The sequence below is a fragment of the Trachinotus anak genome, unplaced genomic scaffold, assembly GCF_046630095.1.
Source record: "Trachinotus anak isolate AG129_WGS33_773 ecotype Australia unplaced genomic scaffold, CSIRO_AGI_Tana_v1 ptg000003l, whole genome shotgun sequence".
Lineage (NCBI taxonomy): Eukaryota > Metazoa > Chordata > Actinopteri > Carangiformes > Carangidae > Trachinotus > Trachinotus anak.
Window position 1 is genome coordinate 15,972,607 of NW_027273854.1, and position 14,378 is coordinate 15,986,984.

Below are 14,378 nucleotides of genomic sequence, written 5' to 3' on the forward strand. Positions count from 1 at the left end.
AGATGATGTCTTTAAACATATTGTTTCATCTGATCCTCAGTCCAAAACCCAAAGATATTCGGTGTACTGTCATAGAAGACTAAGAAAACCAGAAAATGTTCACACTTGAAATATCATTGAAATGATTAGGCAATTATCAAAATGGTTGCTTATCAATTTTCTGCCAATCTAATAAACAATGAACTGACTGATTGGAGCAGGTCTTGCCACAACTAACAATTATTCTGATTGTCAATTGATGTGTCAATTATTCTTTGTCAGGAAATAGTGAAAAATGTCTATCACTATTTGCCAGAGCCCCAGATGATCTCATCAAATTGCTTTGTCTGTCTAAACAACATTTTTGCTTGATGATGATGATTACTTTATCTGTTGATTTAAAAAATGAACCAGAACTGACTAAAAACCTAGGGGTTTAATTTTCTGGAAATCCCTCTGGCTGGGTGGAGACTTTTACTATGGTGGTAATTTTTGTACATAAACTATAGATAAAGTTTCCTATACAGAGAAATACAGTATATATTTTTTATTGGTGTACACTGTATATGATGATATATTATGTAGAGCTCCCATACTTTCCAATTAAGTAACTGTTTAGTGTTTAGAGAAGAAGTTTAGTGATTTTCACACTGTTTGCTTTGTACTTGCTCGTTTTACGTTGCAGAGAGTATTTTTGCAAGACAAAAGTCTCTAAATACTTTATGTCTGCAGTTGTTGGTGGAGCCCATTAAACTGGTGGAAGACAGTCCTTTGCAGTGTTATCCTGTCTCTACACAACTCAACATATAGTCCAACCCGCTGAATAACATCTGACGTGCAACAACAAAAGATAAAAATGTAAATTTTAACCTGAGTCGTGTGCTGTCTATGTTATGAACAACCATTATAAAACAATGGAACTGCTGGCCTTGACTTGTTTTACATGAAAACAAACACTTAAATGACTTATTTTAATGAGCTCTCTTGTTATGTAGTAGTATTTCTGGAATTCATATTGCTCGTTAAACAGCTCTGAATATGTAAACTGAGGAAACTCAGAAAAACGAATGGAACAGTGGTTCTGGGCCAGATGCAGATCAAGCAGTAAAAGTCTGATTTCATTGAGGCAGCATGTATTTCTGTGTGTTTGCCAGAGAAAAACAAATCTAATTCTGCTTATATGCATAACTTAACACAATCCTAAACCCCCTTTTCATTTTTCCATGCAGTACCCAGGAGGCAAGTGGTGGCCAAACCTTCTCTTCTACTCTGTAGACCAGCAGGTCAGCATAAATTAATTGCTAATTACTAGTCACACTGGCATACAACACATTGAAGTACACACAGACCAATATTTATTAAACAGTGGCACAAAAGCTTTCATTTGTGCAGACATACAGAACCATCCCATATTTAAACTGCTGGGACTCTGACCCAGAGGCCATCAGCTGCTGAAGAGCAAGAGGACAACCTAATTATTTCTTTAACATTATACCAGGTGGCCAAAGTTTTTCCTGCCTGATGAACTCCCACTAATCTCTGGGGTCAACCCAGTGTGTGTGTGTGTGTGTGTGTGTGTGTGTGTGTGTTTTTTTTTAATCACCTAAATAAGGTAAACTGAAGCCAGGACGTATCAGCATTAGATTAATTCATACCACCAAGTTGGTTAAAAACTATTTGGCCTTTGTCACTGTAACATTTCCAGTTTAGTCCCTGAGAGGCCAATTAAATGAGTGTTAGAACTATATAACTGAGAGTCCACAGTCAGGGCTTTCTGTAAGGAAAATTCAATTCTGTAAGTGTAATTTCAAATAGCAGGTGAAAGTAATTATATGCAGAGTTTTGGCCAGAACGTAATAAATATTTTCCCCCAGGCATCTGAGAAGCAGTTGTCGGGTCAAGTGAGGAGCAGCACCTGTCCTGACATTGTTCATTATATGCAGTCAGAAACAGACACATAGTGGCCAGCATTGTTGTAAAAGTGCGAAGTTACAAAATATTTTAATCTTTATATCTTTTAATATATTATGAGAGGTGGTTATATTATTGTGTGCAAGAGTGCAGACTCTACTGAAGTAAATTTTAGAGAAGATATTTCCTGGCTGTGAGGAGGAGTGAGGTGGGAGCCAGCAGGGAAACAGACAGTAAAGGCAGAAACAGGAGGGAGCTTCCTCTCCTCAAACTCTGAGCAGGTGCGGGCATGAGAAAAGGTCTGTTGCCACGGAAACCATGGAGCACACACACAGACACACACACAACTCTGTGCAGGCAACATGTCCAGCAAGACCCCTGCTCTCCCTTTTTTTTTATAAGTGACTGTCTCTTTCATTTCTCCAGCTGCCCAGGGAGAGGGATGGAGTTTGTTCTAACACATATCATCTTCAAGACCAAGCTTCTGTGGCACAAGCCTCTTTTCACTGCTTGCACCTGCTCTGATGGGATGCCCCAGGGCTCAATACTTGGCCTTCTTCCTTTCTTCACACTGTACCTCTCAGGTCCACTTCAGCTTCCATGTTTTTTTCTCACCATTACTATGCCAATGAAATTCACCTTTGGCACACGGGTTGAGCTGGACAGAATATTCTGTGGACCACCTCAAGTACAACCTTGACAGCTTTGAGCTGCTGTTTCCTCCCAGCCTCTTACAGCACCTTTCTATCACTACTGACACCATCGCAGTGGTTACCTCTAACACTGGAAAAGTAGTTTTGCCTTTTGCATTAACTGTATCTTCCACTAAACCAATGCTGTTGAACTAATAACCTACAAAGGGAGCACTTTCCTTTACAATATAAACAACTAGCAAGTCAGTGATGTACCTGTCCAGGGCCGAGCTGAGCTCATCCAGCCTGTGGGTGTCTGTAGTGTTACCCAGTTTAGACAGAGCGTCCATCCTCTTCATAATGACCTCCAGCATATCGCTGATTTTCCTCAGAACCCCACGAGACTCTTGGCCACCAAGAACTTAAAAAAACACAGAGTCAGACAGTTAATGTAGCAGGCAACTAATATTACAAACATAACAGATAAAAGGAAGTGAGGATAAAGAATAGATGAGCAGAGCAAAGTTTATGAATAACTTAATAAATCTGATGTTTTGATGGCATGGTACAGCGTATCACCTTTTATGTAACAACATTTAGCTTTATATAATATAGACAAAAAGGTCACAGGAACACAACAACAGTACAGTAAATCATTTTCTCTGAAATAATGTAGTGTAGTAGCAGTTTAAATGCACCGATGTAGAACACCAAGGCCACATTTATTTCAGGTGCCATTTTCCTGTGAGTTTACTTTAAAACATCACTTCAGTCTAGTTTCTATTTTCGTTTGTCCTTCATTATTAAACCAGCAGCTCACTGGGAAACAGCGCTGCCGCAAAACACAGGGATGGGCAAATTAGTCTGACAGTATTGGTTTTTGTCTTCCTGCTTGGCTCAAATTATTAACGACCTGACTGGTGGTGAACTGGAATGATGCTGTTAGCGAACACCTAGTCAATTAACCAACCTGCAGCTACAGACAATATGGTCAAAGCAGGTCTCAGACTGCACTGGCGCTGTGTCGAGGTCCCGACCCTGCGCCGTTTTCTTTGATCACACTAAACTCAACGCTCAATGCAGAGTGTAATTATTAACCCGTAACTGCACCAGAATTCACAATCACCAAAGGCTTCACATGCGCCTTTGCTGCTAAGAAAACACAATTAGCTTGTTGCCTCAGGCTGAAGGTCTTTAGTCGTTTTTGATGTAGAAAATTCAAAGAATGAAGATAAATAATTCCACTCTCGGGACTTGGGAGTGAATTTGTGGTCCGAGCCCCTGAGAAAAACAGTAGAAACCAACAACAGCCTTGCATCGTTCTTGGGGACTGCGAGTGAAAATAAAGCCTCACTTCCCAGCGTTCCCTCATCAATTGCATTAGGCTTTAGAAACTGCAATGTGTGCAGGCTCACTTCCCCTGCCAGAGTTCATTTATCACTGCCCAGGCGAAAGTCACCTTTCACAGAAAAAAAAATTGAATTGAATCACTGGTAAATAAAATAAGGAGAGAGAGAGAGAGAGAGAGAGATCTGTGTGTATGTTTGTTGTTGAGATATAAAAAAGAAGAGAAGCACTCAGCAGCAGCAAATTGCAGAGGTAGACTTCAGCTTCTAAGTGAATTGTATTAGGGAAAGGCAAGATATTTCCCCAAATCGCTTTCCTTTATTGCCTGTACATATTTTCTTCTTTGTCTTCGTACAGTTTCTGTTATTTCCAGAATATCTTCAGCCAAACCGGCTTGCAGACACCTCCCTTTGAATAATTCAGCAGTTAGACAACAAGTTTTCCTTCCACAGACACAGAGAAAGAGACTAAATGAATTTCCATTCTATTAAGGCATAAAGCACTGCAGGGTAACATATTACTATGCTGTCCAAACTGTCCAAAACCTGCTCCATGCAGGTCCACCCTAATGTGTATCTATTTATCAGGATTTTTTGTGGAAAAGAAAAGACTAGGGGTTCATGAAGAGGATTCAGTATATTTGCTAACTTCAGAGGACCCTCTATCAGCTGCAGTGTACTCTCTGCAGCAAATCTAAACAAAGCCTCTGGGCTAAAGTGTGGGAAGAAGAACTCACATTTCTTCACAGTAATGCTCCTTGCACGCATTGTGCTCGTAAATCACCATTACTGAGACCAAACACCCTTCCTACACAGTACATTTTTAGAACTGAGCCTTATATGTGTTTACAATCAACTGCTCATCAGGCTAGCTTTTAGTCTTGCTTCTTGCTCCCTCCTGGGAAACATTGGCTTGTTTTTTTGGTTTTTTTGTTTGTTTTGTTTTGTTTTTGTTTCAGAGGAAATGTTGACAGAGGTGACGCAGGAGTTGATAGTATCTATGAGCTAATGTAGAGCATCCTCTGTGTCGTTCATCATCTGCTGGTTAATCAAGGGCTGATTTAGCAGCAGCTAATCTCATTTAACGACTCAGTTTCGGAAGTGCCACAGCACAATCGATGCTATGAACGAATTCCAATTAGATCACCATTTGTACTGTAGCCTGCTGTGTCCACAGTGAAACACTGGCCAGCCAGCTATAAGCAGCTTCCCATTGAGACTCACTGGCTATGTACCAAGCACAAAACAGTTCTGCCTCAACAGGCTACTAACATTTCAGTCCTGAAGATGTGTTGATGAGAATGAAGACTTTAAAATAACGCTGAATGCAGCCAATGTCCCTCACGCACTATTTTAACTGTGAACAATATTTTTTTTTCCCCAAGACAATGCACAGCTTGGGTAATCTCAAAACAGCTGCTTTCATTGAGTAGTTCCAGATCAGTCTCCCTTATGTGATGGCCACAGCTTTGTACCTCTGTTGTTTGACTGAAAGCCATTTCAGACCCTGCCATTCCCCTCTCTGTTCACCAGTTGTCTTCAGTGTGTCCCCACTTTTCTCCATCCCCTGATCCCCATACTTTCACACCTGTCCCTAATTCTCTCATCGGCTCCCCAAACTACTGTATGAACCTGCCCTCTCACCGTAGTTCTCCACCAGATATCCTATTGTGCCATACCAGTCATAGCGCCTTTTGTTGGCAAATACAGCTTTTATCATTGACCTTTGTGCACTTTACTTTTACCAAACCTGTTCTGTTCCTTGTCTGTTTTCGATACGCTCTGGTCTATAATTGGGTGTGCTATCTTGGCCAGGTCCTCATGGTTAAATAAAAGGTTAAATAAAATTCTGTCTGCAGGTCTTGCTTTTATGTCCTCACCCTGCTTTACTGGGCCACTGCAGCCGAAGCGTTTTACACGACTGAGAGATTAGTATTTTCTTAAGCTTCAAAAGTTCCCAGCTGAACGTCCGCTGGCATATAAAACTCATCCTTCAGGCATTTCCACAGACCCTTGATCTGAGCCAATTATCTGTTTATATGTCCAGGATGTGAACGGCTTCGAGTGTCTGAAGTCAAACAGGGAGAGATGGGGTTGCTTTTATTGACTGGTCTGTTGATTGTTCATTTAGATATGGCCTCTCAACTCATCAAAACCAGAGTCCTTCAGTTGATTTGGATGTTTAAATAGTGATATAAAGTTTATAGAGAATAGATTTGCAAGGGTAGCCTGGTGCATGCCTCTGGACAACAATATTCCAACTTAAGTCATTCTTATATACTGTATCAAGTATAGTGTGTGAACAATAACTGACCCCTCTCTTCTGGCCAGTATTCCACCTCAAGCATCTTCAAGCCTGACAAAAAGCGGGATTGACTAATCATACAATCCAGACTCTTTGCATGATGTCTAATTGTTGTTTCCTTCAAACACCCAGCCATCTGGAAGGCTTTAAAAGAATGGCAGTACATCTCAGTACCCTGGCTCTCATGCAGTTTGGGGATTTAGACACTGCTTGACATCATCTCTGAGCATGGTGTCTCACTACATTGGGCTAATTCTGCCACTAGCTCCTCTAATAATCAGATGATATATGTAATCTCTGCACAAAATAAAATCACTTAAACGGAAGGTGCATAAAAGGATTTGTTTCCTTTTAAGACATAATACCTACTGAGTATGAATAACTTAGCGTGTTGCTTTAATGAAGCTTTTCTTTAAATAAGGACAATGTGGCAGCACTTGCCAGGAAAGTTATCAGCTTCAAAATTAGTACTCTCTTTAAAATTACTTAAAGTATTCAAAGTAAAAGTACTCAGGCTGAATAGGCTCTGTCAGTGTTAAATTATATATTTATATTATTATATAACTGGATCATTGCTATTGATGTATTAACATGTGAACTGAATTTATTGTTGTATCTGGTCAAAGTGCAGTGAATTTTTTTATCACTCTGCAGACTTGAATAATCGAATCTATAGCAATGCATCTTTTCTTACAGACAAATCATATGTTTTATATGTAACATCTGGATATGTAAAGTAACTACGTGGTTAACGTTAAGTAGCATTTACCAAGTGTAAATACTCAATCCAAGAACCTCAAAATTATACTTAGCTGCAGTACTTCATCACGTGCGCAGCAACACGACATCACCTTATTTCTGCAACCAAATGTGGAATTACATTTAAATGAACATTTACTCATTTAGCAGACGCTTTTATCCAAAATGAATTACATGTGAGGGACATCACTAAACATTCAGGGCAGTAGGAGACTGTGTAAATACGAAGTACTGCATCTATTCAGTAAGTACAAGGAGATCAGGTAAAGAAGGCCACTGAAATGACAAACTTAGCAAGAAAAATGAATTTCGCACACCAGAAGTAACACAAATACCTCTTTGAGAGAATCTTACTGCACCAAGGTTTAATTATAAAATTACATATCCCAAAAAATGATATGGTGCAGAGAGCTGTCGCTGCCAATGTGTCATCACATATTTTGAGAAGATGTAGCTCATACAAAAAACACACATCTCAGTTGTTGGCTCAGGTGTAATGCAGGTGTTGAGCACCAACAGTATGTGGAAGGTATGTTATCATTAAATGGTACTTTGAACTCTACACAGGTGAATAATACAAACTGAACACCGTTAAAATGATCTTATTGATAATTTACTGATGATTGAACTAAATTATTTTCTAAATTCTTTCTTTTTCCCTAGAACAGGCTGAATGTTCATAAGATATATTGACAGCATTGTAAACATCAACAGAATCCAGTAAGAGATAAACTAGATCTCTATAACACATCAGTATAAGACCTTATTTTACACTGAGCTTACTAAAAAGGAAATACAGTGTTTTGACATTTGGTAATTTATGCATCAAGAAAACTATTGCTTGTAGCTGTGTGTCATATTTGATTTATATGCAACAGTTCTTTTCCCTCCCCACCTGCTAAATAAAAATAAAAAAGCTAAATAAATAAATGCTGTCATCCCTGATATGCATCCTGGCTGCCTAGCTTTCTTAGAGAGGGAGCTCGAGGTCAGATCTCTCCATCTCACCTGTCACCAGGATCTATTCATACATTCCCTCCTGCGCTGAGCTCTTTTACACTCACACACTCACAGCTAACCCTCTGCCTGTCTCCTCCCTCCTAATTCAAATATTCATTACAGAAAAAGGCTGATTGAGATGGAGTTTCTCCTTTCTTTTTGTCTCCTTTGGGGGAGCTGCCAGTAGCTATTAGAGCAGAAAACCTCTGTGACTTATCCACTGCGCAGCTCTGCCCTATTATTGTGCCTGACAGCCTGGAAAAGGGGAAACTACCTGCACTATCTATCTATTTTTTTTTTTTTTTTTTTTTTTTTATTAAAAACGTGGCTTTCTGTGGCTTCAATTAAAACCTGAATCCATGTCTTCCCTCGGCTATCTCCCCTCTTTCCCCACACTATGCAGATGTACACCAACATGTTCTATAAATTCCCCACAGAAGTAAACCATATTGTCATTTGGTGTGTGATACATGAGTGGAGTTTTCTTTTTCCAGTCAAACAATCACCTCTCAGTTTACCCTGCAACACCTGAGTGTGATACTGCAGAGTGTCACCATTTTTCCAGAATGGGTCTTAAGTAGTTTTATCCTCTTTTATCCTTTCACTACTCAGATTGTGGCGAACCATAAAAATATGATGAGCATTTGCATAAACATATTTCCTGTTTTCACACAGAAGGGTCTCGCATGAGTGCAAAAGAAACCTAAACCAAGTGTGGAAGTGAACTACCTGACCCAGTTTGCAGCTCATCCTACAGAGCCAACAATGCCTGATCAACAAAACACATGCTCCAAATGAGGCTGAAGTCAAGCAACTAGTCATATTCATTCTCAGCTATATAATCTTACAGCACAGGACGTTGTCACTAAATTAGTAGCAAAGTTGCTTGTGCATTCATTACTTCGAAAACAATTATGTTTCTGTACTTTCTGCATGTATCAGCACTGATATGTCCAAGTGCACGCACACGCTTCATGGCCACACTCCGATAAAGATAATAATGTTGCGGCACCTAATTTACAAACACAGTTGCAATCAAAAGCGTAGTACTTCATTCCCAACTGCTTCCCCGAGGAGACTATTTAATCAGCTAATAGTGCAGGCCGACACCAGCACTTCCACACACATCGCAAACGCAGGACGCAAATCAAAAAGCAAAGCAAATCACTGGTCTTTGCACCAGGTGACAGGAGCTTGCGAAAGGGTGAACGATGAGCACTCATCTTTTATTCACACCTCTCCTTTGTCAGGCACAGAGCCAAGCAGCCCGCCGCGCATTCATTTCCAGTTATTCTTAACTACTGGTGAAGTTCCATCAGCGGCAAAGGTCAGCTTTATTTTATTCATAACATCTACACACAGTGGAGGAGAGCACTTCTATTTCAAGCTGATTACTTATCCCATTTCAAAACCAAGTACTCGAGTTCGCACCTTTTGATAGACCTGCAAATGCCACACCCTTACTATGAGCGATGTCAGGAAAGACTCACTTTCATGCATCACGTAGTGAAGATTGCTGAGCCATGAAATAAAAAAAGGTTCCGTCAGTATCTGTGAAAGAATGGCAGCGAACTGGACGCTGAACACGATGCTCCTTGCACACCTGATGCTCTGACTCAGTGAAGGATTAAAGCTGTGTGGAAAAGGCAGGTTTGGGTTTAGATTTAACGCTGAACTTTCAATGTTGCAGCCACAAAGGTGTAAGTAGTCTTTATTATTCATTCAAGAGCAGTCCAAACATATTGTTTTTGGCAACAGTCATTCAGCACAGCAATTATAAAGGGGTAAATGTAATGGTTCTAACACAGGGATGTGCTTAAAGATTTCAGAAAATGTCTGCCTTCGCTGAGAGATGCAACAGTCTGGTTGCCTGCAGGCAAAACATACTGTATTTTCCAGCACTTAGAGGATGATGGGTAATGGGGCTTGCAGGTAGGAATGGAGAGCACCTTAACATCTGAAACATTTAGTCTTGCTCTGACCAGACCTGAAAGCATTCTAGGCCTATTTCCCCCTTTGTGGCTAAGCTGCACTAAGACCCCTGTGGTAAACGGACACCCTGTGAAGGTGGTCTTCAAACATCTTATTAGAAAGCTACAGTACACCTCTGGAGCCTTTAAGATATCTAGGATCAAACGCCTCTGCCTTCCATGCTTCCTACTCCACTAGAAATAGTCCCCCTCTGTCCCCCCTCTTACTTCTTTTCCACATCATTAGTTTTTTGTACCTTCAAAGAGAAGTAATGAAGGAAATGCATGCACATTAAAGCTGGGCACAGCCTGGCATCCAAATGCAACGCTGTTTTATTCTGGGTCTCTGGCTCTCAAGTGTCAAGGAGTGCAACATTACATTATACACAGTACATGGGAATCTTTAACTCTGCAGAAAATGGAACCTATTTTTTAATGAAAAGCACCTGAAAAGCAGGTTTTAGAGTCTTAGGTTTTTGACAAAAATAATACAAAAAGAGAGGCAGAGAAAGAGAGAAACATAAAGAGAAAAGGAAGGGAACAGGTAGAGGAAGACAGGGAAGCAGGAAAGCAAGAGAGAAAGAGAGGGTAGCAGGACAATAATTACATATTTTTCCTCACGGCGTTTGCTCTTCAGGTAGTTGATGCTATTCACAAGGTGAGTAATAGAAAGAGTAGCGGTTCCTGTCAGCACAGCCTGGCCATTTTATTTACGGTTTCAGATTCAAAGCACTGTGAGTTTTAAGGTGCCTCTGCTGCTTTTATGTGATTTTTTTTACATTTACTGCATGGATGCATGTCGCACACGTGTCAGTGTAAAGGGTGACAATGCGGCTGCAGGTGCATGCTTGCAGTTATCTCCTACAACTCCACAGCGTCCAGCAGCATTAGCTGGATGGGTGTGTGCGCTAAGCATTATCAAGGTGCTGCTCCACTGAACAATTCACCCCAGCTCATTCATTATGCTAACCCCCCCCCCCCCCCCCCCCCGTGCCGCTAATCCACATTCCCAAACATGCACATGTGCACAAGCACACAGTGGACAAGAATTTACATAGCCTGACTCTCCCTGTTTGGCAGTAAGGCAGGGTTTAATGAGCTCGAGGCTGGATGCCCTCCCCTGACTGCAGCCTGTGAGTGGTTAATTAATCAGACAGCTCTCCTGTCTTCTACCCCCCAACCCCCCTCTCCCTCTTACCCTGAACCAGCTTTGCATATGCTATTTCATAAATGGGTGAGACCCTTGAAATTGTCTCCCATGATGACACCTGATGCACCTCACTACAACATTCACTGCATCACCGCAGTTTCAGAATTACACTGAATTTCCCAAGGACGTCCTCCAAATAAGAGTCAATATTAAAGCTTTTCATAACGGAGTACAATCATTCAACTCAACAGTATCTTTATATCGTACACAAACAAACAAACAACCACAGGGCGTCATGCTGTTTACTGATTGGATCAGAGACAGACTGCATGATTCAACAGGGGTGAAATGATTACCGTTCCCTCATTTGAATACTAATACATTGAAATCAGTGCAATATTTTACAAATACAAACTACAAATAATTGGTGTCCTTGGATGGTTTGTGATTGATAAACGCATTGCTTTCTCCTGTGCCAGCTGGTACCCGTCACAAAGGATGACACGCAGTGTCAACATTGTGTCAGGCGGCGATAAAAAGGTGGGAGACAATAGTCCAAATGCTAACACTGACTCTCCCACATAGATTGTGCTGTAGTGGTTGATATGCAGAGGCACATCGCGCAAACACAGACAACGTGCTGAGAAAGATAAGTTTCTCTCAGGGATGGTGTCTCTGAAAATAAAGTTCTGATTTCTTTATGGCATAGCTTTGACTTGGTCAGTGCTGCTATTTCTGAGCTGACATTTGACATTTTTCATGATAGGATTTGTCTAAATTTGTCAATCAGCTGGTTATTAAAGGGGCACCAAACCATGACTAGCTGTGCTTTGCAATAAATGTAACTGTCACCCTGAATATACAGATCTACCTGAGAAAGAGATGCAGTACTCTCTGGTGATCATATTACCATCAACATCTCAAGCAGATGTTTTCCATTAATAATATTAGTATTTTCAATTTGACTTTTAAATCTTCACTGCCAGATTAATTCTCGTTCAACATGGCTTATTTTTGATTGATTAAGCAGGAGTAAGAATACTTCTGCTGCATGATACATTTCAGAAAAAAGAAAAATGTTGCTTCCCTTTCACTTTATGTCCAGTTTATCCCAAACTAGCTCCATGTGGTTTACGTCTGGAGCCTGAGCTGTCTTTTCCTCTAGTGTTTTAGCTCATTATCAGCCCTGACCGTCCAGTCTGTCTTCCTTTGTTACTTGCCTTTTCACACTGTGCCGACAGCAATATACAGTACTACTTCCTGCAGTACAGCACAGTCCTAATAATGCATCAGAGGATGTGGTAACACAGTTTGTTCCAACACTACCTTTGTACAGAGGGTTTGTAAGTCATCACCTGTAGGAACCGTTTGCATTCACAAGGCTTAATTTACTTCACTGCTGCAGGAAAGCTGTAAGTTAACCACTTTCTTAATCCTTGAAAAAGGCCTGTTTTCTCTGAAATATACATATACTTTTTTACCTTAAATAGTTTACCGATTACCTTTGGACCTTTTAAGGTTATTCACTTAACTAGAGCCGCTTAAATTTCAGTTGAGTGTTCCAACCGGGTGTTTTGAAAGGTAGTCTACATACAGGGTCAAAATAATTAACATATAAAGATGCACAAAGCAACAACAGAAAATCGTACTTCAGCCTCCACAATTTTTGGCTACTGGTACTACACTGAAAATGAGTTCATATGGGTCAGAACATGGTCATGTGGACACTGAGCAGAGATGAAAGTAGGTGTAAAAAAAAAGATGGCGGTGTAGTTTGAGAGAAAATCAGAACCTCTACAGGCAACAGGACCCCCTGACGCACCCCTGATGAGCAAAGTGAGCAGGTCTGTCAGCCCACTGGCAACAATCAAGGAAGCCCCACGGAGCTCTCAGCATGTTCCCAGCCTGTTCATTACCAGCGCAGGGCACAGCCACTGTAGTCACAGGCTAGTGAGCAGCACTGACGTGCAACCACGGGCTTACCTTCTGCCCGCGCGGTGAAGGGGGAATCTCCGGGTCGCTTGGCCGAGAACTGGCCCCCGAGAGAGGTCATTAGAAAGCACAGGCTGAAGAAGCCAATCCCCACCACAAAGATCCTGCATGAAAGGGACAGAAGGATAAATAAGTGGCAAAAGAGCAAGAGACAAGATTAAAGCTTGTGAGACAGAAAGAAAAACAGTTAAAAAGGAGAGACATGGACAAGAAAGTAGAGGAGGAAATTTCACAGTATAAGCGTAAGAGAGTTGACTTCACTTCAAGCTCTTTGAGATAACATCCCTGTAAGTCTGTGTGTAGCTCTATGGAGCATGGACATACAATTCTTTTCAGTGTTCATATCGCACTACCCACCGAAAAGAATTGTGTCGTCGCATGACTGTGTCATCTTAAATGAACCATAACATGGGTTGGTTTTCTGCATCACGCGGTGCTCAGTGAGCAAAACATCCAAAATAAAAGCATTAAATTACAGGTGAATGGCTGCACTTTTGGGGGGGGGGGGGGGGGACAGTAAACACACAGCAAACATTTCTCCAGTTCTCGAGCTCTTAAACAAATACCAAATGCTTGGAAATGTTTGGAAACAAGCTCTTCATGGAGAGGAACTGCGAGACAGATTGTCACACTTCTGCAGTCCTCAGCTCGCTTTCTTGAATGTTTACAGCAGAAGACTGACGGCGGAGAGGCTGCAGTCACTCAGCTAGAGCCTGACTGAGTGATAGTGATGTATTACCATCCAAAACGTGCAGTAATGATGTCAAACTGGGATTTGTCGCGCAAGGCAGCATGCATGCTTTGCGGGGGGAAAATACATGTAGTCTATACTGTACCTATGATTCTAAGGTGAGAGCTCTTCTGTCTGTGCCAGCCACTCAAGTGCAGTATAAGCATGTGAGTTGATCAGTGGCATGTTAAATCAGGTCTGGGGCCCTGGCACTGCCTTGCATTCACTCAGAAAGCTGTAAAACATCAGGGACCCTTACGCCTGAACCACTGACTGTCTGTGCTGGCGTGGACACCATCGCTGCCCTTGTGATGACTAATTCCTTTAGTGCTAATGAGTCCTTGAGCTTGTGTACAACCTATCAGGTCACACTTGAAACTTTGAATGAGTTTGCTTCCTGCTTGATTTACTTTCACTGCTTCTCCAGCTGCCAGTGGTGAAACTTTTAGCTGCATAAGCAATTGTGCCAGAGCCTGTGCCCAGTTGTTCTAATTAATGTCAGTGCTCTAAGCTTGGAAGACTTGTTCCACTCAGGAAGACCACCACCCACCGAATTCATATGTAGGGACAAATCTCCTATGTTCCACATAACATGTTTACATGGT

The 14,378-nt window shown here is 41.3% G+C and overlaps 1 protein-coding gene across 1 annotated transcript in view; it reads right to left on the reverse strand.

The window, feature by feature from the left end:
- LOC139618289 (alpha-1,6-mannosylglycoprotein 6-beta-N-acetylglucosaminyltransferase B-like) overlaps positions 1 to 14,378 on the reverse strand; it is a 58,656-nt gene that overhangs the window by 43,105 nt on the left and 1,173 nt on the right. The window contains exons 2-3 of the mRNA XM_071474111.1: positions 13,035 to 13,147; positions 2,799 to 2,943 (exon numbers count right to left, since the gene is read on the reverse strand). Coding sequence (XP_071330212.1) covers positions 2,799 to 2,943; positions 13,035 to 13,147 — 258 coding nt within the window. The remainder of the gene's footprint in view (positions 1 to 2,798; positions 2,944 to 13,034; positions 13,148 to 14,378) is intronic.